Source organism: Enoplosus armatus, chromosome 4, assembly GCF_043641665.1.
Source record: "Enoplosus armatus isolate fEnoArm2 chromosome 4, fEnoArm2.hap1, whole genome shotgun sequence".
In the NCBI taxonomy this organism is placed as follows: Eukaryota; Metazoa; Chordata; class Actinopteri; order Centrarchiformes; family Enoplosidae; genus Enoplosus; species Enoplosus armatus.
This window is the reverse complement of record NC_092183.1, coordinates 5,614,759-5,641,552: the sequence shown is the minus strand read 5'-3', so window position 1 is coordinate 5,641,552 and position 26,794 is coordinate 5,614,759. Positions and strand designations below refer to the sequence as shown.

The 26,794-nt window shown below is 40.4% G+C and overlaps 1 protein-coding gene across 1 annotated transcript in view; it reads right to left on the bottom strand.

The window, feature by feature from the left end:
• Positions 1-10,885: 10,885 nt before the first annotated feature.
• rtn4r (reticulon 4 receptor) overlaps positions 10,886-26,794 on the bottom strand; it is an 87,990-nt gene continuing 72,081 nt past the window's right edge. The window contains exon 2 of the mRNA XM_070903782.1: positions 10,886-12,267. Within this exon, the coding sequence (XP_070759883.1) occupies positions 10,886-12,267 (1,382 nt within the window). The remainder of the gene's footprint in view (positions 12,268-26,794) is intronic.

The following is a 26,794-nucleotide window of genomic DNA, read 5'->3' as shown; positions in this document are numbered from 1 at the left end:
TACTGTAAACAGCAACACCAGAAATGAATAGAAGAACTGGGTTATAGGCATGAGCAATGATGTGGTGGATTTATTCGTTCTTCATTCGCATAGTTCAGCAGTGGAACTCTTCCCTGACAGAACCACAAGTACTCAACGTGGAGGAAAGCTTATTACATCAGGTGAACACAGGCGAGGGAAATGGTGTTCATAAAGTACAACTAAGAAAAGACACTATATTTTTTCTAAATATAGGAGGTGTAATTTGTTCTTGTTGATATCAACTTGCACTTTTTGACTGTAGTGACAGTCCAATCTAAAGTTTGGGAAAATCAACATATCCATCCGTCTGTGACTGTTAATCACTTACCCTTCATTTGAATGATTGACTTCTTGTCTTTTTCACTTCATAAATGCTCCAAGTTGTGCACATGCGATTAGACTCTGAAGGCCGGGTTCGTGGAGTGGAGATTTCAGGGATGCAAGATACAGTTACCCTCACTGCAGTTCTGCAGAGAGATGAACCATCAGCTTTGCCTTTAATTCCTCAGCAGACAAGGAAAGGAGCACCACTTACAGGACCTGAAGCTGCATGAACACACAATACAAAATACACATCACAGTACTGGCTACACTGTTTGAGTGACAAATCATTTTATTTGTGGTGCAAAACCCTCCCAACATTAACAAATTAACACCAAAGATATTGTATAAGGACTTGAATAAAAAAAGAAACAAATCAGAAATTCATAAATAAGTACATGAATTTGCAGATTATCACTTTACATTCATCCCAGCTGGTTCATGTTTGTGTGTTACGTCACAGTGGATTAGCCGCTCAGAGGGCTGGTGGGTGTTTTTCAGTAGACGTGGTGTGAGTCCTGCTCTCGGATTGTGGACATTTGGTTTGGAGCAGATTATGAGACTCTGCGTGTGCTGTTGGCCTTGTGAGGATAACCACACATCAGCACAGATCGCCGCACAAACTGGCATGGAACTAGGTAATATGAAGGGCCCTGGGTAATGCAGCGTGTGTGTGTGAGAGAGAGGTGGACCAACAGAAGAGAGAGAGAGCATGTGTATATGGGTAGCTTTATTCTTTTTAATCATATTAAGTTGGATCATTAGATGGACCCATTTACACAGTGCTTTCATGAAGTGTACAGGACCAAATCCTATTGGATATCGGCCTAATCTACTGCAAAAGCTCTGCAGCTTCCAGTTGCAGCTTTGGTGCGGACTCTGTGTCCCTCCGGGCAGGCCTGGGTATGAACATACGTGCAGTATTAATTTGGCTGAATTAGGATTGAGAACAAATTGCCACTCTACATTCCCAAATCCAGACGTGATTGAGAAATAATGAGCAGCTCAGCCCACATAAATGGTTCACGAGATTATCCCCTTCTGAATTGTACAGCTCACCTCTTTCCTGGCCAGGAAGTCAAATGATTTCATTACGTACAGGCTTAATCATGGACATAACAAGCCTAGAAAAAGGCTTGGAGTTGTGAGTTGGATAGGACGTCCTCATCAGGCAAAGGTCCTCAGTATTGATATCAATCCAACCACAATTCTTAAGCTCTGTAATGAATTTTGTGATGTTTGGAAAATGTTTTCCAACCTTGTGTCCTAACCATTCTGCATAATTTTCAGTGTGGTACAAATATTGCAATAGCCCCCTGGACTTTGACCTCCCCTGGATGGGGAAAGCCTCATTCTCAGTCCACTCCTATCTAAAATGCTGAGAGATTATCCCTTAGCAGCATTTCATGCTATGATAGCACTAATGGCAAAAATAGAATCATGATCCTCATCGTTTAAAAGAGGATCAGGATGAAGGTACTGCTCATATGACCTTTAGAGTCGGGTCTGAGGGCCAAAGCCAATACAGTAACAATCGTGAAGCTGGCTCAGGAGACCACTGAAATTAGTGATGGTCAGTGGAATAAAAGATTTTAACCCCTCAATTCATAATGTGAGTGAACCATTCTCGTGATGTATGAAATATTAATTCCACTGGATCATATGAATGCACATTCTCACTTTATTTCACAAAGGTCAAGTTCTTTGTTTTAATAGCAATGTGTCAATTCACCTGCTGTGTAATCAGCATTTGTTATGGTAACGTGCATTACAACCAATTTACCAAAAAAGTGGTCAACATGAATAGTCGAAGAGGTGAATAATGCCGGGAGAAAATGTTCATTCCTTCTGTAATTACTGGTACATGTTCTGTTTGTTTCGGCTACAATATCTCAAAACAGCCAAATGGCTGCAAAATTACCAATCAATATCAGTTCAGTGTAAATAAAATTGAATATTAACGCTGATACAATCAATGCACCTATTTTAAAAGAAGATATATGGCTACATTCATTAATGAACCACAAAAATACATACAATGAAAACAATTAATTTCTGGTTTGACTACAGCTTGGCTAAACTAAGGTTTATAGGTTATGTGCCAGGCAACTGTTAGGAGCCAAGGCAACTGCTCAGAGCCAAGAAACAGTCTGGCACATATGCCCCGCAAAACAGCGATTGTTTTTTTTTTTTTGTTTGTTTTTCTTTACTCTTAGGTTTTGTATGAATTGAATAAACGAGATATAATGTGTTAATTAAAAGCTTTAGAGGTGCTTGTATGTGGATTTTGCTACAGTTGGACGGAGCGAGACTAGCTGCCCCCCCCCCCAGTATTTTTGTTAAGCTAACGGCAGTAACTGGCAGTAGCCTCATTAAGATATACATGAGAATGGTATCAATCTTCTCATCTAACTCTCCGCCAGAAAGCAAATAAGCTAAAATATGCCAAAACATCGAACCTGAGATTTGAATAACTGGCTTAAGAGCAGATAGCATAGCCACAACTGTGTACTATTTGAAATAGAAATTCAAAGAGAACACTGTGTGATATATATATTTCTTAATTATTTTGAATGACTCAGTATGCTTAAAACACTTAACTTGTAGATGATAATTATAGTTTTTCAACTTTTCCAACCTCTTGGGTAATTTTTATGCAGTGTTTACAAACGATGCAGCCTCAAAACACATCAAACACTTGTTTGAGTGGCTGATCCTTATAGATATTATTCAAAGAGATATTCCAAGCGTGAATTATAGTATGTGTGTGCTTGTGCAGAAAGGTGAGCAAGAGGAGGAGAGGTAGAGAGAGACAGGTAGAAATAGACAGAGATAGAGAGGGAATTGAAGGGAGATTTGATAGAAAGAGAGCATGATAGCATTGGAGCGTTTAGTATGCAGAATGGAAGGCAAACACTTTTAGCCCTTCTGTCGAAGTCTGGGACTCCTCTGCAGTGAGTGGTCTAAACTTTCTCATATAAGCCTTCGCCTCGAGCCATGAACTCAAATATTTCAGTCACATTTACTGAAGCTCAGGAAAAAAATGCCTTATTACTTATGATCAAAGGTTGGTGTTTTCTGGAGGAGACATGGAGCGTCTGTTAGAATTTGCATTAGGAGTTGAAGGCGGGTCATTTTCAGTGAATAGAGAGACATCCAGAAACAGGCGGGGATTCGTTGTTTTCCCTGCTTTTAAGCTCACTTCCTTTTGAAGAAAGTTTACACGGGTAAACAGAGCTACATGAAATCTAAATACGAGTATTAGGAATGAAGAGTTAAATCTCTGTCTCCCGGTTAAGTCACCCTGTAACATGCAAAGAAAAAAGTCTGCTTGAACTTGAAATCATTACAGTAAATGTCTAGAAATACATTTAAAATAATGTTGTTGTTTTTTTTAAATCATATCATGTAGATTTTTTGACTGCTGCACTCAATATTTTTTTCAATCTTTGTATTTCAGGCCTTATAAGAATACATAATACAATATAAACTGGCTCATAAACATAAAACTCATGAAAGATACTTGTCCTCTCCTGTTTACGTATTTAAAATATGTTGATATGTCATGAAAAGTATGGAACTCCGAAATGGCCAATATTACACAAATAAACGAAGACATTATTGCACAAATAACCCCATGAATAAATACAGAGAAAATTTAAAGTCACATAATCATTTGTTGGTTAAGAGTATTTTAACCTCATCTTATTAGTATGAAATCAGTTGAGTATGATGTCATTTCATTATTGTTTTATTTGAGTTTTTAGTTAAAAATGACCAATTGCAAATGTGTGTTTTTAAAGGTCAGAACATTAATATACAAAACTACTGTAGATGTAATGTGTAATGTAAATTCAGTGTCGTAAAAGTTGCAATTTAAATAAAGAAAACAAGACGGACAAAACAAAACTCAAATACAGGATTATGAGGGTTAAATCCACTAACAATAAATAAATGGGTTGTGTGGTTATAATTGGGACTTGGTTGGGGTAGAAATTAGGTATTCTGTTGATTTAGTGTTTGTTTATGTCAGGGTGTGTGTGTGTGTGTGTGTTTGTGTGTGTGTGTGTTTCAGTCTGCCCGTTTTTGTGGATGTGGGCAAGATTGAAGGGAAAAAGAAAAAAGAAGGAATGTGAGTATGGTGCAGGGAAAAAAGAAATACAAATATAATACTGATAATAGTAATAATGATGAAATAAGCAGCAAAGCCAACGAAGCAGGATTGGGGCAGCACTGGAAAGCACTCAAACTGGTCGGCTTAGGCCAAGTTGGTAATATTGTAATTATTGTTTACCTTCATCACCATTAGCCCCTGTTCTAGAACCATTTTTCCAATACTCCTTTTAGATTATTGTACTGGGCTTGATATTGGTCCTGCTGGGGCCACCCCAGATCCTTTATCATTAAACAGATTTATTTTTCCAGCAGTGATTCGTAACTGTTTTTGAAGGTACTGACAATTGATGTTGTCCTGATGAGTGGGATCAGAAAACGCTTGTCCTTCTGGAGGGCAGTTACAAATGACGTATTTTGTGGTTCAATTTGGAGGACTTGCAGGAGGCGGTTGGCCCAACAGGCAGAGTCATAGGAATGCCCTGAATCTTCTCTACAGGGCAGAAGCACCGCCCATCTCAGTATGAGAGGGTTTGAGACGGTGCATTGTTATTTCATGGCGGAATTTTGTCACTTTTCATGAGTTTGTTGTCACCAATCTCCACCCCCTCGCCCTTCAGCCAATCACATGCCCCCAGCCTGTCAGCAGCTGTCAGCTAGCTCATGTGAACTTGAGCAACCAAAGAGAAAGACATTACATTCTCTTTTGGCCCTTCTTGTTACAGCGAAGATTTAAAGAAATAACATTTGAACAGAGAGTTAATAATTTATTGAATTATTTCAGAATATATTGGTTAATTTTTAAATATATTTAGGTATTAATATGATTATTTCATAATGTTTTATTTATGCATTTAATATTTGCTATTTTGGAGTTTCAGCAGCCAGGCTTTAATAATATCAATACATGGTTTCTGAGCAAATTGCAGTGAAAAGCTTACAACTGCACAATCTCGTTGACTTTTCAGTTTAAAACAGTCAGTCAGTGTTACTCAACCTGCTTCGGAAGTGGCAGTTAGTAACACCTGCCTCACCCTTGCTAAAAAAGCGTACGATGTTTATTCATTTTTTAAAGCTGTTTTGAGTTTTATGGAGAGCTATAGTGTGTCAAAAAGCCCATCATTTCTAAAAATGTTACACTCTGCTGTGTTGATGGGGAGAAACAGATTTTCCTCAATTTTCTACCATTAAATGGTTATTTGGATAAGGGTGAATAGTGGTTTCTTCGACCCAAAAATATTCACATCCAAACCCATAACTGTTGAACTATGGATTTAACAACAATGTTTGAGATCGACCCATCCCTGATATTATTGTAGTATAACAAATTGGTGTTGGTGTATGTTGAAAGCCTGATTCACATGGATGTCAGCTGCAGAATAACAGCTAAATGCAACATTTTTCTATGCAGATTATTTTCCTTTACCAGAGTTTCTTCCATAGCCTGTAGTTATTTTTGATTCCCTGCCAAGATGCTAATTCATGTTGCATCCGGACCCTCACTGCAGATGGAGTGCCCATAATTAGCTTCATTTCCTTTCATCAGTGCAAAAGGACGGTAAAACTGTTACTGAGACCAAGAAATACGCTCTGACTGAGGGGTGGGTTTCAGTTGTTGCACCATTTGATGAGAAAGTTCTTGACTTCCAGCAAAAGCCTGCAGGCTCAGGTCATCGTGTTTCTAGGCACTGTTAAATGGAGCTCTGGCCCCAGCATGGCACTGCTGTCAGACCTCACAGCCTCTGCCGACAACTTGGGGGGCTTGTAAAGAGGCCAAGGCTGATGGGTTTTGAGTCTCCTTGGGCGGTCAGCTGGAAGAAAATTGGAATGATCCCATGGTGTGTGTGTGTGTGTGTGTTGGTGTGTGTTAGTGTGTGTTAGTGTGTGTGTGGCAGCAAGACACACTTATCAACTTTGAAGGTCCAGAAATAAGGACGTATATATATATGCCTCCTTCTGGCTGAGAATCCAAACTAACGCAATTGCCAGTGATTGCTGCCAAGTGTGGTGGGAAGCCAGTGAGGGATTGTGTCCACGTTGCTGTGGTGACTCCAAATTGTTGGTCAGAGCACTGAGGGGAGAGAGATCTGGGGGAGATACAATCTAGGAGGTCCAGTTTGAGTTACATTCCTGATTTTATCACATGTATACACTGCACATTATTATAATATCATGAGACAATTTTACAACTTAAGTTATTACAGCACACATCATTTTATCATCCTTCTTGTGAGGTAAAATGTAAAATCATCATCACTAGCTACATCCTGAATGGGCTGCATACTCCTTAATGGACCACTGACCATGCAGTTCTATTTATTCTTTATTGAGTATCTACATAGGTGGACATGGTCACCTTTTTTGGGGTGTACAGTCTGACAAACTTTACATCACATCCAACTTGGAAAACGTGGAAAGTGGAATTGGAGCTTGACAGTGGAGCTAACAGCAATGTGGACCCTAGTAAAAAGGGAATTAGCCATCCAAAGTAGGAAGAAGAGTGGGGAAAGAGAGTGCAATGTTACCAACCCATTTGGAACGATGACTAATAATCTTTCAAAATCTCCTAATTCATAATTTCCATATATGTATCCTGTTATGTCTTGATTTTGGGGAGCCCTGGATTACCACCATATTACAAAATGTGACTCTCTGCATGCCTTCTGTACATTTGGGACATTCTTTTTTATACAATATGTGCCCATAGGCATCCTTTGCATGTTTGATTCAAACCTCCTACTAACAAAGCCAAATTTCTATTTTCAAATTATTACAAAAATATGTGAGACAATTGAAATAAATCACACTGGGAAATCCCCAGAGAGCTGCATGAAAACCAGGAATCTGCTGAGAGTAAAAAGAAAAGAGGGAGGTTAAGAGAGATCATGAAGTCTAATTATTAAGTACTGTATGTGTAAATGTGGAGGGAAAATATATACTCCAATGTGTGAATGAGATGTGATGTACTTGTGAGGGTGGATCTTTGTATCTTGCCAAATGTTCCAAATGTTATTCATGCAGGAGGAACTCTAGCTTCCTCTCAGCGTGAGTCTCTCTTTTAAAGTCTCAAATCCACAGGCCTAGTGTTTGCCGGCATGGAAATGCTTCTGCTGATCAAGCTAATTTAAAAGAGAGCTCTTGAAGTCAAGACACTTCATAATATTTTTATCGGAGAAGTGCCTTTTAAGTAATAATCCAGGACAAGGACTTCTATCACAGAACACAGTCAAAAGACAACCCCCCCCCCAAAAAAACCCCAAATCTGAACTCAAGGTCAATTTACTATCATTTTCTGGAGCCCTTAACCACATACTAAACATCTCTCATTTGTGACATGTGGTTAGGTCTAATGTGAAGAGGGCAGAACAGAGGATTGTAAAAAAAAAATACACCTGTGATGGCAGTGATGGTTGTAATTACCAGCCGCGTCAGCGTGTGTCTGTCTGTCCGTGTGCAGATTTTGTCAAAGCTATAGCGTCACAGCCATTCAATATGCCGTCACGAAACTTCGAAAATGTGTGTGGTCCAAGCAAGGGCAACGGAAGTAGGAAGTGGGGAAGGGGCCATTAGCTCCTCTACTTTATGCCCCTGGCCGTTTTAAGTGGTAGATCACTGTATCCAAGTACTATGTGGATGTGACCCATGAGTACTCAGTAGTCATTATTACATTATTACACGAGTACTCATGGGTGGGAACATCAACATGCCGGCGAGTATCGCGGGTGGTGTGATCCCATCGCAAGATGGTCTCTAGTCTTTCTGTATGTCTGTTGGCATGCCAAGGAGTGAATATTAAAAATATGCTGTTAGATCAATGTGTTATGAAGATATTGGCCAACAGAGTGAAAAAATATATATTATAAAGAGTACGGTCTAGACCTGCTATGAAAAGTGCCCTGAGATAACTTCTGTTATGATTTGATTATAAATAAAATTAAATAAAATGATTTTCATTAGTCCCAGCTTTGCCAGACTTGTGGAACTCTTTACACATCACAATAAAGGTGTAGTTGTAGAGTAGAGGAGTAGCAGGACGTTATTAACATATGAATGGGACTCAGATAGGGAGTGCTTTGTTGATGATTGCCTGAGCAGATATACAGGAGAGGTTTGACTGAGTCAGACACAATTACTGGCATCCTCTCAGCCTGCAGCTGCTTGTGTATCAGCAGCGGGTAGTGAACTCTGTTGGAGGGGCATTGTTGATTTTCCCTGTTGATTCCTACTCAAGATCAATATCTTCTCAGGTCCCCTTCAGTCCTCTTACTTTCCAGGGTTAATCGACGACAATGGAAAGCTCCAGGGATTTGTGGAGACCCTGCCTTGTAATCCTTTCACTTTGTGCGAGATAAATTGAGGATTGTTGACAAGATCTTGATTAATTTGATGCAGAATATAAGTCTCTACATTATCCTGGTCTGTGGATACACCAGCATGGACATATCAAAGGCAAATTGACACTGCAGAACGGTATGACAAGCTGACATTTTGAAGCTTAAATTATTTTCTATTCAAATGTTTCATAGTGTATTTTCCATGTCAAGAAAGAACAGCAGTACTTAATATGACGCCTTGAGGGTCTCTTCTGCTCTCAAAGTCAAGGTTGTGATGTGAGGAGTCACTTTTTGAATATTCCAACAGTATTTTCATACACTGTTTAATAATTCACTCAAAATTCTAAGAAATGTGACAGTGTTTGTAATATACATAACTAGGTCTAATCGTATGCTGAATTTTGTTAAGCTGCCTGGGGCATTTCATTCAACATCATCATTCTGCATGTGCAGCAATCACTAAAGACTTGTAAATATACTGCAAGGATGGATGATGGCCTTGTTTTAAATTGCATGTTATAGCATAATCATTGATTTGTTTGATCCTTCAGAAAGTTTTAGGAGATTATAACAAGAACAGACGTTGCAACTACTAAAGATCAAACAGAAGTCTGCTTGTTTAATTTTAATATGTGTTATTCTTAGACCAATGGTTCCTTGACCAATATAAGATAAAAGTTAAAATAGGTGGTTACATCAGTTTGAAAAGTAGAGGTGAAAAGTTCAAAATGCATATGAATGAAAGGGTAATTTATGTTGTCCCTTTATTTCACTGCAACTGAGCTCACACAGGTCTTCTCTGGAGTGTGCCAAGCACTGCGATGCCAACGTCCTGAAGAGACTGAGAAGAAAACAAACAAAATCTGGACGCCTGAGGTTTGGGATGAGGCCAGATTTAGCAAAGCAGTCGGTCATCACTCTCCCAACAATCCTAAAAACAATGAACACGCTGCAGTGGGCCCACCATCTGTTTGGGAGGAAGAATGTGGTTTTTGTTCTCAATATGGTTAGTGAGACATAATATAAGCTGCCGTTGCTAAATTCAAATGCATTTTGTTACATTTAGAACAGTTTTGCTGACAATCTTAGAATACAGTCCTCTCTAATGTAGTATTTCTTCACCTCATTAAAACAGTACAACAACAATAGAGCCCAAAAAATCTTCTTGAGCTGCAAGTATTAAACACAAGTTAGTCCAGTAAGTGATTATTTTTGTTATTTAGTCAATGAAAAGTCTGAATTTGCTTGTTTATGTCCAACTAGTAGTTCAAAACCTATAAATAATTCATTTACAATGTTTATAAATTCACTGTCAGTGTTTACATAAGAGAAACAGCAAATCATCACATTGAAGAAGCTGGAGTCATGTTGTTCTGTCATACTGGAAAATACCACACAATATCGACAGATATACGAAATAAGAACTTTTATTCATAATATATTCATACTTGTACACAAGTAAAATAAAATGCATATCTATGGTTCCATTTCAATCTCCATGAACAAATCGACAGCATTCTTTTGGGAAATGCTACCCATATACCCTTTCTGTCATGAAAATAGAACTAAAATTGGGGGAGGTAAAACATTTGTTTTTATAAACATAAAAAACATAACATTACCCAACAAATGCATCACTTTGAATAAATAATGGGGGGAGATCGTTTATCTTCATTAAACGGACCCAACATTCTTTGTGTGCGCTCTGTCTCTGATTTCCTGTATCTTTTTTTTTTGTTATTTTGTCTCTTTTTTTTGTCTTCCAGTGGTCTGTCTAAGCAGTAAAAGCTTTTGAGAGGGAAAAAGGGAGGAGTCTCCAAAGTGTAGCTTAGACACAGTACAGTTAAGTACATAGAGAACAAACAATTTTGGGCACCAATTCATTATATACATTAGATCTGTAGTGTTCTGTAAAGGCATCCATTTTGTTAAATGTACTCTAACGTCTTCGTCATTGTTTGTCCTCACCCATGTTGGGTCAACGTGACTCCTCGCTTTTCAGTCACTGTCTGTTGTAGATGTCACTGCATCTTCTGTCATCATTGTCATGAGCATCAACAATCTTGAGTCCAGTGTTCAGAGTGAGATCAGGAGTCCTAAGACATGGCTAAAGATATCCAGATCATGGGAATGAAGAGAAAGCGCAGCACTTGCAAAGTAGAACCCCGGCCTTTAATGCAGTGGGTGTCTGATTTGGGCTTTTTGGAGCACTTCTTTTTCTTTTTGTTTGACGCTGTAGATGATTCCAGAGTGTCTATAAGGTCAGGATTTAGATTTTCCAAAGGCTTGTCCAGGGTGTTGGACAAGGTTCCCAGTGGTCCATCATTCTGCTTGTTCTGGGTCTCGTTTTTCGTTCGTTCAGGCTCTTTATATTTAGTCTTAGACATGTTCTCCTTTTCTTTAAGGGGGTTGTTAGTGATTTGGCGGCTCTTGCCAGACAGGATGGAGGACTTGTCGTTATCTCCAAGGCAACACCTGGGAATGGTGTCCCCGAGAGGGTTTTCGGTGGAAGGGAATTTCCCAGACTGTGCCTTGGAGCTGAAGAGATTGGTCTGGGTTTGAGGCGTTTCCACACACCCCTCCAAGTCTTCACTTTTCAGTCGTTTCAGGTCCTTTCCTGCCAGAAACTCAGGAACGTTGCACTCCAACTCAGAGCTGGAACCTTTGAAACGTTTGAACCAGTCCCACAAGGTCCTCGCACGGCAGTCACAGATCCACTGGTTCCCGTTTAAACGCAAATACTGGAGAGACACTAGCGGGTCCATGGTCTCCCCCGTCAAGACAGTAAGATTGTTGAAGAACAAAAACAGGGATTTCAGCTTACCAAGATCACTAAAAGCCCTTGGTTGGACAAAGATAACCCGATTCTGGTGTAGCAGCAGCCGGTCCAGATTGATTAAGCCTCGAAACATGTTGTCCGTTACTATCTTGATCTTGTTATTGTGCAGGTAGAGATAGGTGAGGTTGGCAAGGTCCAGAAAAGTATCGTCATGCAGGGTTAGAATGTTATTGTCCTGCAGGTAAAGGTACTGTAGGGAAAACATTCCTCGGAAAACCCCAACAGGGAGCTCTGACAGGCCACACCTGTGCAGGTGGAGGGTGTGCAGCTTAGTTAAGCCCCGGAAGGCTGTAGGGCTGATGGTGCGGAGGTTGCTATTGTCTCCAATGTCCAATTCCTCCAGTTTTTCCAAGCCGTAGAAGGCCCCAGCCTCGATGTAGCTGATGTTATTGGAGTAGAGCCACAGAACAGTGAGATTGTGGCAAGAGCTGAAGCTGGTGGACCTCACCACTGTTAGCTTGTTGCTCTGGAGGAATATCCGCTGGCTCCGCACAGGGATCTCAGTGGGGATGGAAAACAGTCCATGTTGTTGGCAGGCCACAGTGGGCCTGGGCTCACTGTAGCACACACACTTGGCAGGACAGCTGTCAGTTTGAGGCACAAGGTTCAGCCACATCACCAGAAACAGGAGTCGCCCCCCTACGGAGACAGAAAAAAAGACATCAGTGGATTAGTAAATAATGTATGTAAATATTAAAAGTCACAGTTCTAATATAGTCACAGAAATCTGTAGAAATAGATGAATTTAGGTCAGAATGTAATATGCATAAACCCTTGACAGAACACATTTTAATCAGAAAACATAATTGGAGAATCAGTCTGATATAGATCATGAAGGTAGGTCTAATACAGTGTAGATAAAATTAATGTGTAGTTTTTTTAAAAATCTTTTTTATGTTCACAGGCCTCAAAATACAGTACAAAATACAACACTTTTTTGAAAATATCAAGGATGCCACTGCATGAGCAATATTCAATTTGTACAATTTAAGCCAATGACACAGCACACGCCATCAAATTACATAACCGACAAAATCCCAAAGATTTTCTTTCATAAAGTGTAACGTTCAACACATTACTACAGAATAGGGAACCAGCATCTATTCAGCATCTATTTTAATAGTGATGTTATTTGGATCTGGGGACACATCTCCTCCCTGCTGCCACTGCTGACGTGAAGACCTAAACAGCTGAAGAGAGTCCTGTGAAGGCAGACTCATTTAAAATTGGGTGGGTGGCTTTTATGTGGAATTAGCTTGCTCTAATAGGGAGGACATAACTAATGGTGTTTCAGCGTTCCTGAGGTTGACATTTAGCCTGACGCTGGGAGATAAGCTTTCATGCCAGGCTAAGAGATTGATGCCTGGGGCCAAGGTGGAAAGAGGGCTAGAGAGGCCCTGCTAGAGTTTCCACTGCGCAGCCATGACTGAAGCATTTTTTCTAAGTGCAGCATGAAGATGAGATATCCAAGAGGTGTGGTAGCACTCAGAGCGAGGCTTGTAAAGAGTCTTGTATGTGTTTGCCCTGAAGGCATCCATGTTTAAAATAAGGCGTATTCCGCATTTGCTTGCATTAATTATTTCTGCTTGTCCTCTGCCATGATTCATTTCAGCTTGCTACACAGTACCACAATAAGTGAAATGGGCTGGATTACCACATGTGAATGATCACTTCTGACATTACACAGTTGTAAGTAGCTGAGGCAGAAATGAAGTGCATCTATTGATGCTAACCTATTCCTTCATGTAGAGATGATGGTGTCAAAGTGTCACAGGCATGTCTAATATCAGCATAAAATGGCAGGTACTCCGCCAAACCTCTGAATCCTATTCAGCTCCAGTCTTTACTGAGGATTTCCAATCTCTGCTCCCGTGCACATGTGAGGAATCCCAGGCTTGCAGGCATGACAGGTAGTGAGGCTCTGGAAAAATGCATGAGCCTTACTCAGCCCTCCCCCATCCCCACTCTCCCTCTTCTCATTCCCCTGCAATGTGTTGTGGTGCAGCTCATCTCTGGACCTTGTTAAACGGAGCTCTGGTGTGGCCTGACAGCAGCCCTCTGCTGCACTTTCTTTCCAATCTCTCTGCTCAGCCGTCAGACTGCCACCGGAAAGCTGTCAAGACTTTCCACTCTTTCTGCATCGCAGCACTTTTCCCTCAGCACTGCCTAACAATAGCAATATTTTATCGCACAGCACGCTTCGTGTATCTCCTCTGCCGTCTTCATTTTTTTCCCCCTCTGCTGTCTATTCATTAACAGGCTATTTCCACCCACGCGTTGCATGTCAAAGCCTGGTTTCCTCAGCTCTCGGCATAATATGTCTTGTCTTTGTTAGCATCTGTTGAATGACAGCAGAAAGCCCCACAATGTCATCAACTCCGTCCCAATTATTTTTTGGTCACTAGAAGCATCTTCACATCTGCATCTCAGTGATTTCATTACCATATATTACATAACATAAATCTGGTCATGGCGTCCTGACTTCTTGGTACTATATCACTCTTTCATAATCACATTTCCGAATAACCTCTGCATGACTTTAGTTAGAACCCTCACCTTCCACCGTAGAGACTTGTATGTTGTGTTCACACTATTGATTGGTCAACAATGCTGGTTGTTCTGCATTAACATCCTCACAGCTGTTGTTGAGTTACTGACACAAACTTTAATATCTTAAAATACAGCTTATAGGTTGTGGGTGAAAAAAAGATTCATTCCTTATCGTCTTCTGCCGGCTTTGGTTTCAACACTTCATTTTCCCCCTATCTGCTGTATCAAAACAAGGCTCCGAGCACTGCCTTCCTGTTTCAGACCCTGCCAGTGGCCTCTCTTCTGAGACCTATATTATTGTACAGTAGCAATCATCACTCTGTTTAAGAGCAGACAAGCCTCTTTGTTTCCTCCTGACTGAAACTGTAGCCACCTCAGCTTTGAGTAAAGTACTTCACTTCACCCCGCCCTGTCCTCCAAGACAAGCGCCGTTGTTTCCAATAGGAGCCTGACAATATATGGCAGGTTAAAGAATTGCGGGCCACCAGTATTCATTGGTGATACAGCTTCCTTGCTGGACTAACAAAATTGTCTGTCAAAACAAATTTTCCAAAATCATCTGATGCCGCTGAGGACACTCTGGTTAGGGCATTAAATTGGGCTGATATTGTCTTCTACCAAAAATTGGATATTGGCCTCTCAGTGTCCCTTGCTTAGATCGTGAAGGTGAAGATATGATTTTATTCAGTCCGCTTCCGGCATGACAATCTGAAAGACCTGCAATGAAACCTGCTTTGTCTTTCCTTAACTCACCTTAAATGATGTCATTAGTATGGATTTCAGGAGAGTTTTGTCCCGTGGTATAAAAGAAAAATTAAATACTGAGAGGAAAAAAATGGGGCATGATTGTAGTAAGTGATGTAGATAAATGATATCAGTTCACTGACTTCAGTCCAAAAATACTGGTATCAGTAGCAGCTAGAGGACACTACACTCAGTAGCAAAACAGAGAGATGCCCACAGGAGTGGTATGAGTGGGCAAAGACAGCTTTGTTTACTTATTGTATGAGTGCATCACTTAGCCAGACTCTGCTCATTTGCATGTGTCCCTGTTTGGGGCTCGAAACAAACATTCAGCACTTCTTTGTCTTATTGTGAAAATGCAACACATATTTAAACCCTTCCTCGTGCTCTGAAACCTGCAATGCACACAGAGGGCATGTTGGGACAGCACATTCAGAGGACCTACGATTCATCACGGTGGCTTTACTTTGAAGGGCTGGGGATTGGGCAGGGATGGCTAACATGACAGTCTTATCCCATTGGCCCGAAGTGGAAGTGATGTCTCTGTCAGAGATGAATCACAGTCGTTCTCCAGAGGGACCTCCTGGCCTCTTTCTGAAATCATACATTATTGTGTTGCTCAGAGGCGGGCCTGCATTTAATATAGTCATGATCCCTCCCTCTAAGGTCATGTATCTTGTGTGAATCCATCCATGCATACATAAATTGTTTTCATATCATGTTGAAAGGAATAACTTAGAGGAACTATATAGGATATGACAGCTGTACGCAGCCCAATTTTAGCACAGCCAAGGCAGCTATAAATGACTTTGTGAGCTGAGAGTAATAAAGGGCAATAACTCGGTGCAGCACAGACTCACAAACACAAAGTTCTTATGAGGAGTGATCACAAAAATATGAAGGTTACATTCCTCCACTAAGAAATGTGGGGGAGGGGGGGCAGATTTTGACATAGATATGTTGTTTTAAAATCTTTTTTAAACCTGCACTTTAACTCTTTTCAGGGGTCATAATTCTAGTTTTCACATTTCCAAGTTTGGCATTTATACCTTATAGACAGGCAGGTGACTGGGACTCTACCATCTTATTTCGTGTCAGTTATTCTAATTCTGCTTTTGTCTGTGTTGAATTTGTTTATTTCTGTGTTCTCTCTCAAGCCTATCATCAATGGCTGACTGCTCTGCTTCCTTCTGCTCTCCCTTCTGGTACTCATTGCCATTTTTCCTGAAAAAACAAATATGGCAGGTGGTCAACCTTGCTATTTAGCCATGCTAAATCTTTTTCAATTGTGCATCAGGTATAGTTAGTTGTGTAAAAATGTTCCTTAATCACACTCACCCAGAACATCAGCAAATGTATCAAAGCTCAGGCCCACCCTTGACGATTGGTTTATGACAAATTATCCTGAATTTTTCTTCACATGGCTTTTCTCAGATGTGGGATCAGTCAGGCACTTTTCCTGAGACTTCATCCGTTTTAGAAACTGTCAGACACTCCAGCACTCTTTTATGAGCCATAAAAGTGGACTCTACACTTCAACAAAGTTGAAAAATGGAGAAACTGGACATACGTTCATGTTTTCAACTCCTGAGTGATTCATCGAGCCTTCACTTTTGGCTCTGATGGGGTTTGAGTGATGCTGTCCTGGATGTAAAGCAACTAATTACATGCACTCTTGTTGCTGTAAATGGATCCTTTTTTGTCTACTTAAACTTTTTTTGGGTACATTCTAAAATCATTGCTTCTACTTTCACTCACGTAGAGTTTTTGATAAAGTGCTACTTTTGAAAAGGTAGCCTACAGTTACACTGGCATGGCAGACCAGGAGAGTATTCCTTTTCAATTTGCTTTGAACCTCTTTTCCCTCATAAGCCTATGAAAAAGTTTTATTATTGAGAAGAAATAGTCTGCACTTTCAAGAGCATCGCTGAATTGCAGAGGGATTGGCTGGTAGGGCATATTCATATGGAAAAGGTTGTGATCAGAGGGCCACATTGGCCCTTTTATGGCTACTATATTTACCCTGTATAGTGTTCAAAAGAGCTACTTTTCTTCTTTTACTGAGTTTTCAACGCAATTATTCTTACTTCTGGGTCAAGTAATAGTTCTTCACTTGTACATTTCAGTACTTTTCCAACCTTGGTGATGTCTAATTTTGCTTCCTATTGATGTCTTAGCTACTACGACGGTGATTCTGGTTTTAATGAAGAGTGCACAACCATTTACTTTTGACCTAAATAATAAGTGGATTTAATATTTCTTATTGAAAAAGTTGCCTGTATTTCTGTATCTCAATGAAGACGTCATTCGTCTTCAACCAACTTCCTAGAAAACCCACACACTATAAAAAAACAAACACACAGGCAAGCACACAAGGACAGATTTGTGCTTGCCCTTGCAAAATTGATAAACCAGATGCTATGATCTTAAATAAAGATGCATCAGATTAAACAGGTTATTTAGGACATGATGGACCAGAGAGTCGAGCTGGAGTCCCTTGGCTAACCATGGAATGTTGCAGGGGCATCAGTGGAGGCTTCAGCATGCAGACGAGGACACAATTAGAAGACGAACAGGGGGGACAGATGAGGTCCTGTTTGACACACATCTGACGCAGCACTTGCCCAAGCAGATGGCTCATGAATAACTGAGGGAACCGGAGGTCGGCAGGCAGAAGGAAAAACAGAGCCAGACAAAAGTGTGTGTGTGGAAAATGAGGGTCTACATACATCTTTATGCATGTGTGTGAACATACACATCCCTTCCTGTCTGTGAGAAAAATAAAGCAAAAGCAATGCACATACAGCACATACTTCTGGCTCGGCATAACTGCGGAAGGCAGATTTTCATGTCATACTACTGAGAAGTGACGGCAGTAACAATAGGCAGTGGGCTGGCAATATCCTGCCAGTGAGAGAATGAGCTTGCAATCAGAGGGCTGTCGGATCGAATCCCTGCTCGACCGACGAACAATTGAAAGGGAAAGTGGAAGTGAAGAGTACTCCCTTTCAACAACTGCCATCAAATTACCATCGACCCTTGAGTGATGCACTGACCTCCCAGCTGCTCAAATCCTCTTTCACAGGAGTCAAGACTGTGTTGTGCTCAACATTTACAAACTGTCGTTGTTGTACACGGTGGTGGATAGTATCTTGATAAACTGAATTTACTCAAGTACTTTGCTCAAGTACAATCTTTAAGTACTTCTTTTTTCATTTTATGCCACTTCAGAGTAAATATTGTTCAACAACTGCAATTAGTTATATTTTACATACAAACTCTATCAGCTTATATAACATGATATATTGTTAAAGATTAAATTATCTAATAGTATTGTTTAAAGTGAAGCTGCAAGTTCAAACTGGCTCCACCTTAACCAGCTGCAACAAGAAAATGCTGCTTCCACATTAGTCCTTCAGCAATAATAATTTAACACTGACATTCAGCCTGCATAATGGGTACTTTTACTTTTGATACTTCAAGTGCTGTTGATACTTTTTCGGTAAGATGTGGATTGTAGGATTCTTACTTGTAATTGAGAATTTTACATTGTGATATTGCTGCTTTTCCTTAAAATTACACGGATTTAGCACTACTTTTTACACCATTGACTGTATGCAACTATGAATCAACTTAGCTGCTAAAATGACAAATAGAAGTAGAGTTAGGTATGCTTAAATGCCACTATAGTGGATTAATTGTAGTGTGGTGGCATGGCGCCACAGGATTAGAGGGCAAAAATGGCGCATTCCTCACAGCTCTATTGTATAGTTGGCAGCAAACCAAGACGCCCTTAGTGCTGCTACAGCTCACTATGAAATGTTCCACGTAAGGCGTTGGGAGTCAAGTCTACCCGTGAGGTTTTGCAGAATGGCTCAAATCCAGCTTTGTGCCCACCTCCACATGTCACAGACATGGGCAATTTTCACATGTGAAACCATGTAAAATGCATAATTCAAGTAATGTAAGCTGAAAATAATGCAGGCATCCGCCGAGCATGAGTGTGTGGGGGTGTCCAGATGCACTCTTCAAGCCACAGAGGAGCAAAAATTCGGAATGCCCTACTTTGGGTTTTGTACCGTGCGCGCTGCCAGTAGTGCAGCCAAGCATTTTTGCTTAACAGAGTGTATACGGCTTTATCTTATCTACACACGGCTGGAGAGAAAATAAATGAGGGTAGCTGCTACAGTACAAGCCCCATGTGTCTTGGTGTTGCTTAGCTCTCAGGCAGACTTTAGCACAGGTGTTAACAACATTTTAGGAGGCATCCGTTTTTTGTTTAAAACAGAACACGCCATCCTCCTCAAGTACTAAGAGGATTTGTGTGAAAACCTATCCTTGCTAAGAGATACACAAACATGAGGAAACAGCATTACATCAGTTGAGACTTGAACTCATATAATATGAAGTATCCCAACCAAGTGCCTTTGCTCGGCCTTATGTCATGGATTACTTTGAAATGCCATTGTGACTATACATGTTTAAGGAAATGTTTTCTGCACTGTGAAATTGTTTGGGTTTTTTCTTTGTTTGTCCAAAGACTTTTAACAGCCCATAGTTAGCTGCATATAAATTGATAGAGAAGGATGTCAGTCCTCCAGCTATATGAGAATGTAAAAACATTTTATACCTTAGCACTGTCAAAAAGCAATAGTGATAGAATTAGCTCATTTTGATGGATTTTTTTAACTTCTGAATTGAAAATGTTCTGGGTTTTGCCACTGCAGTTCCCAAAATGCTTTGTGTGATGCAAACAGAAAGTATTATGTTGTCTTGGAGTCAGTGATCTGCACCTTTATCTGTACAGATTTTGGCAATTCTGCCGTTGTTCCAACATTTGTTGCTTGCACTGTAATCAGTGTTACAACTTCAACTTATAAATTGATTTTTAGATGTTTATTGTCAGCAGAAATTGATGTCACTGGATTTAATTCGTTTTAATTAATTCGTTTTTAAAAAGTAATTAAGTGGTATGATTCCAGTAGATTCCAGAAGGGGTGTATATCATATTTTGAATGAGGTCCTTACATTTCAGGTGTTCTAAGAAAACATGATTCACCACTCTCAAAACTGGTCTCTCGTGCAGTTCTGGGGCTCTTGTGTCAACAGTTTGAAATTGGTGAGGATTGCGTTAATGCACTACACTGGTATGAAAGCGAATGAGGCCTAATGAATCACTTCTGTATTATATAAAAAGCATAACAGCCCTAGTAAATATTGGATGATAGCTTCAGATAATGCTAACACCTCCTCATGTGAGGTGCCAGCTGGAGAGGGAGAAAGCAGTGACAGCACCCACTGGCTGCCTTGTATATTTGGGCATGTAAAGATGAGAAAACGCACTAAGGTGGTCTGAGCAGAGAACATGCTGTAATGAGTGGTTACACAGTTTGATGCTAGTTTGGTGTCATTGTAGCCTGTCTTTGCTGTAGACATAGTTGAGCTCTCAAAGAATGGTCTATTCTGTTTTCTGGGCCTGGAAGTGGAAAGGGTGCAAATATTATACACTCCACGTCTTTCTGACAGCTTCATTACTACAAAATTCCTGTGTTTGGCAGCGGCCCTCTTAGACTGGCACTTGTTGTGCTTGTCGAAGAGAAACTAGCTCTGGATGAAGTGTTGTGTTTGTGTGAGTTACAATTGGGGAAAAAATATATCAAACAAGCACTTAATCTTTGACCAGTCTAGACTAAACCAAAGTCATTTTGTGAGTAATCTATTTAGTTGGTTTGGAGAATTACTGTGTAGGAAATTGTAGCTGTGGGGGAAACCAAAAAGGATTTCTAAAATGCCAGCACCTTGTTCTTGACATGGACGCTTGACTTAACCTTGCAAAGCCCTTGTGCCCAGGATAGAAGCAATTGCAAGCACACACATTAGTCATTCCAAGGTTATGCATTGGTGAATGTACTGTATAGCACAGCGGTATTTTGAGTAGGCAGATTTGTCATTCATGTGCGAATGCAATGTACAATACAGGTAGATCTGCTGCCTGAGGCGAGAGGTGGTGAAAATGAGCCTGAGAATGCTTCACGAGACAAACCATTATTGACACCTTTTTCACTGTCATAATGTGTCATCTAACCTTCCTCAGTCTTCTCCAGTTTCGCAGTATTGCACTCTGCAAAATTACCCAGCTGACTATGCAGACTAGCTGCAAATGTGTCATCTGAAGAGACTGGGTGAGCCCAGAAAGACATGCTTTAACCAGCAAATGTGACTTCAAAGAACCATAAACTTCACTGAGGTGGATACAATGCATATTATGCCTGCATGTCATGGCACGCAAACACACACACGCGTAAATGGATCCATATGGTTCAAAAGATTTGAGCATGCAATTGCATCTGCTCCCTCAATATCCACACACGCATTTTACCATGAATGTTATTCTGGACATTTTTAAACTTAAATTTTAAAACCCCGGCCTAAAATGGAGAAAGTAGAAAAGGTGAGCTGCCACTACACAAGTTAACTAGGTGTATGTGTAACATATAATATGTAACATTTCCACATTAAAATGTCTAAAAATGACTAGACCTATGTTATATATTTTGTTGAGTTGTGTACTTACAATATCTCAAATGTTTCCAACAACATTTAAACCCACAGAAATACGTAATTTTATTCAAGTTAATGGTGCGTTTCATTTGGTCGCCTGTGAATGCCGTCATATTCCCTTTACCTCCTCTAGTTGCTATAACTTCTGGGGAAACACCAGATGATAAGTCAGAGAGTGAGGAAGGAATTCAATTTCACAGAATTATACTCAGTAACAGTAATAAATTCTTCTGCCACACATTTTCATATTATTTTCGATATTTTAATATTGATCTGTGATGTGTTATTATGACGAGTGGCTCCAAGCGCATATGGTAATGTTATAACGTTACAGCAACGTTCATCATGCTCATTAAGTTATTTTAAGTGAGATTGTTTTGACCACGGATAACAACAGTGCTGCCCCATGATTGAAGTCACAACATAACATTAGCTACAGTAGCTGTATGGGTAGTCGACTCATCTGATGGTAAGTTAGCAAGTTAAAGTTACGATAGCTATATATAGCTTAACTGTGGCTATTTCATTAGAATGAATTTACATAACATGACAAAACATAACGTGAGTAACTTCAATGCATGTCCTTTTTCCGTGAACATGGTTTCTGCCTGAGTCACATTAGATATATTTTCATCGCAATAGTGGTTGTTTAACAATGAAAACAACAACTCCCGTGATCCCACGTTATTGTTTTGATTGAGAGACCCCTAGTGGTGTTTACAGCAGCAAAAATCAATTTTAACAATGGATCAGATCACGAAATAACTATGTGAAAGGGGTTGCTTGTTGTGACAAACCCACAGAGTATAATCACCCGACTCAGCAGTTGCCCTCAGCTGAGGAGCATTTTAGCATCTTTCAACTCAATGTTTTAGTTTTTCGGCTCGAAACTTTAATGTTTTTGTTCAATCTCACCGCTCAGGCAGCTCTAAAACCCATTGTACTCTACCTGCCCAGCAGCAAATGGGAGATGGACAAAATTAGGGACTAGCTTGTAAACATAGCAGACATAGTACTTAGCAGCTAAAGAGACACATTTTTGTGAGAGTTGGTGGAGAGCAAAAAAGAGAGTGAATGTATGATTTACATTAAGATGGCCGAGACACGATTCCAACAGAACGCTGCTATTGCTGCATATCTACCCGATGTGTAAAAGGAGAATTGTTTGCTTACAAGTTTTCCATATCAACTTAAAATTTGCATAATATGTCAAAAGTGTGTTTACAGCGTGTTTCCTGCCGCCCTAAAGGCAATAAATACCAGTAAATGCAGGTTTAGGTAACAAGAAAACCAAATGTAGTCGTCACTTTAGTCAAGCTACGTGTTTTGGCACATGGTCTTCATTAGGGTGTTTTTGAGGATGATTAATGATTTCAGCATTAGAAACTTCCAAGTTATTTAATAAAATAGGGTTTTGTTGTTTTTCTACTTAGTAGGTTTTTAATATTTATTTAGGTCTTAAATGCTCTCCCGCTTTTTTTTTGACTGTTCTGTGACTGCAGGGTAGTTTCAAAAATTTTATTTATTGTTGTGGACTTTTATTATGGCATTTATTTTAATGCTAGTCACAAAGCAGCTCGGCCACGCCGTGACATATGTTGGAGTGCTCATTTGAAAGAGAATTGCGTGGGATACATGGCCAGTGCTTCGAGAAGACCAGGACATTTTAATGATGTGTGAATGACAGAGAGACACTGGATTACCGTCTAAGAAAGGGAAGTTGATGAGATCTTAAGAGGAAGAAGATGAATAAGACAGATAACTGTGATTAGGTGGGCAGGTGGCGCCCACTTTACTGTTTGTGGTGACTGACCAGTTTGTTGTTGTGCGGGTGGCATTTACATGGTCTATTTCATCGCATCTCTCAACTCATATTTACAGCTTATTCAATTACATCTCACACAACACATGCTCTCATGCGTCATCTCATAAGGTAGCCATTAGTTATCCATTATCTTAAACAATGACTGTTTAATTCCTTTTCGGTCCCCATGCATGACTCATCAGACACACAGTGGAAGGAATACAGAGACACAGCGTTCCCACAAGCATCTGTAAGAAATCGACAGAGGAAGAAAGATGTCCTGAGACTAGCAGAAAATAAAAGGAATAAGATAAATAAATAAATTAGGTAGATCATTGTGCAAGCATTAACTAATTCTGGCCAGCTTTCTTGTAGATCCATCTATTTTGGATGTGTAGGCAGCCCTGGAGGCATGTTGACCTGAAAAAGACAAACCTCTCCCTTCCTTTCATCTTTTGAGTCAGTTCCTGCAAGCAAATGTATTAGGGCCAATAACACGAGGCCTACTTCTGCTGTTCTGCCCTGTAACAAGAGCAGTGTTCTCAGCAGTGTTTTGCTCCTATCATGTTGGATTTTTTTACAGGCCTTTCTTTCCAAAATAGTGCTGTCAAAGGGATATGTTGGGATATGTTGCGCAATGAAAACTATTGAAAATCTGTAAATATTTGTGGAGGCTGCAATACTCTCTGTGAGTGTATGTAGGTGGATTTCTGACGTTAGTGAGGTATAGGATCTCATATCTTCCCCTGACTCCGCATACATATGATTCATTCTCTCTCCTAGACCTTCCACTTAAACCCAAAGCATGTGAAAACTGCAGCTTTGAAACTGAATTTGGCCGCCTCTGTTGACTCAAACAGTATTCACTGTATACATTAAAGCACAGTGGAGAATCGAGACCTTCAAGCACACTTGAAAGTATCTATACTCAGCTATGATTTAAAGAGAAATGACAACCATTGCAGCATCTTGACTGAAAATTAAACACCTCTAGGGTAGAGGTACAAAATTGGGTGAAAATAGGAGGTGAATAACATCTTTATTTGTAGAGCAAATGGAAAAACCGGACCATATCAAAAACAAATACAGTGAAAGAAAATATATGATGATACTCAGAAGAGGGAGGCAAAAACATGCCAGAGTAAGTCTTAGCACTTTCATGTCAAGGTTACAGCGCTGCTTGTCAGGAGAGCTGAGCAAGCTTTTCAAAATTGAATTTCATCCCCCATCGCATTGAAACCTGTCCAGAAGACAATGGCCATCAGCTACTCTTTTTCATACTTTGTTATAAATGTCATAAACCAAAACTTACAAGGCAAGCCACTGTCTGAGAAACCTCAAGCAAGTCGACAATTTTTATCTTTCGGCAAAGGATCAGGCAAGACCTGACCGCAGAATCTCTGCAGTACACCGCAGCAAAGGCACACTTAGTGACTTTGGGAGCTCTATGCATCTCCCATTTGGATTCCTCTTTTAGTTTCAATGGGTAAAGGAGTGGGATAATGGGCCCTTGCAGCAGATATTTTCTTTACGGACATTCTCACTTTTACCTCACCCCCAAAAAAGGAATAGAAATGGCTGCGACCTGGTTGGTTTAATAAGCCCACTTCAGAGAGGGTCTTATAGTGAGCACTGCCTCCTTTGGAAGAATGAAAGGAGAAAGACTTGTGCATTATTTACCACCCGCCTCAGTACCGCCGCACCCTGCGCAGACAAAGCGACCTACTGCAGGAAAATGGATTTTTTTCTGCAGAGGAGCTCAGATAAGAAGGATGGAGGGAAGAAAGGATACGTAACAAAAAAGGAGGGGATGAAGACAGAAAGACATTAGGAACATCCCCACCCAGCCAAGCCCAGAATCAGTTAAATTTCTTCACACCCGCCTGTCTGCTATCTCCTCCTCTTCCTCCCTGTTGGCCTGATAAGGGCAATTCTTTACATCAGAGGCCTCCACGGATCAGTCACCTTTTTTACCGGAAAGGTCGAGCGCTCGCCCAAAGCTCAGCTCAAGCTGGGAATTCATCATTCCTGCTCTTTATCTCCGAGGTGAGGGATGATCCAAGGCTGAGTGCCATGCCAGTCTGCCCCCAATATGCCCTCTAACCCCTTCAACATCTCCCTCACACCTCCTTGAGCTGCATCCAGAGCGATAGGAGGAGAGCTGGTGACGTGTGAGCACCGGTTTCACAACACCTCCTGGCAGAACGGCCATCAGATAAGACCAGAGTAGAGATCCAATAGTGGCAAGTCGTCACGGTGGCACAGCAGTATCTGAACGATGGGTTGGTCAGCCTATCTCCCAACACCCCTCGCTACTAAATAAGTGAACCACAAGATGAGAAGAAGGGATAAACATGTCAGCATATGGCAGCCAACTGAGACTTTACCCTACCTCCCCGAAAACAAAAATCTGCACACACCACTTCCCTGGATTCCAACACAGGTGTGTGTGTTTATGTGAAGTTGTATACAAATGTAGGTGTGTATTGCTGTTGTTGTCACTGTCCCAAAATGACTGTAGCACTGTAAGTGATGCGCTGGTGCAATTTGCGTGTCACTGTACTGTGGGACGACCCAACTGACAAGACTTCCTGCTTTGCTGCCTGGGTAATGAGTCATTCCAGCCCTGGAGAAAAACAATCTGGTATTTTTAAACTGCATCCTTCAGCTGTTCCTTTCTCCCTGGAGCTCCAGCTTGTGAGCTCTTGGTGGCTTGTAATATGAATGCCATTTCTAGTGCTTGTGCTAATGGGCCTAATATGTCTGAATAATACAAATGCATTGCAGTGCTTTTAATGGTACTTTTGGTCCATCCATGCCCTGCTGATTAAGACTTAATGCACTGCACAATGCAACATAACACCACACGAAGCTGTAGACTGTTAGACAGACTATTAGTGTGTTGTCAGGTGCTAACTAATGCTAATAGTGTTCCCCTCTTCTTCAGCATTCAAAACTCATTAAGTGTGAGAAAGCAGTTTTTCCAGTGTCAGTACAGGACAAGCATGGAGTTTTGATTCATAGAACTAATGTGGGTAAACAAGAAAGACATAAAACTATAGAGATTCGGTCCCTTATTTACACAGCACGTCAACAATGAATCATATTACTGTTTGCTGATTTGTAATATTTTCCATTCATCTATAGAAAATAATAATCCATCAATCTCAGATTGCCACACAAATGCTGAAACAGCTTTTGGATTCTTAAATGTGCTCCTCACACCAGATGTTGTTTGAGTCAATGCCACCACCATTATTGCAGTTTCTTCACCACCATTAGGACCAACATTTAAGCTAAAACACAGATGTTTAATCAACAAAATTACTGGATATAACATTATAATATTTACTGGATTGTTAGAACTGATTCCTTAGAGTGTAAGCAGCATTAATGTTGCAGCTGGTTTAGGTGGACTTTTACAAATTGATTGGTAGTTTAATCTATAACAATGCATCATATTCAAAGCTGATCATATGTTTTGTACATAAAATCATAATCTGCTAA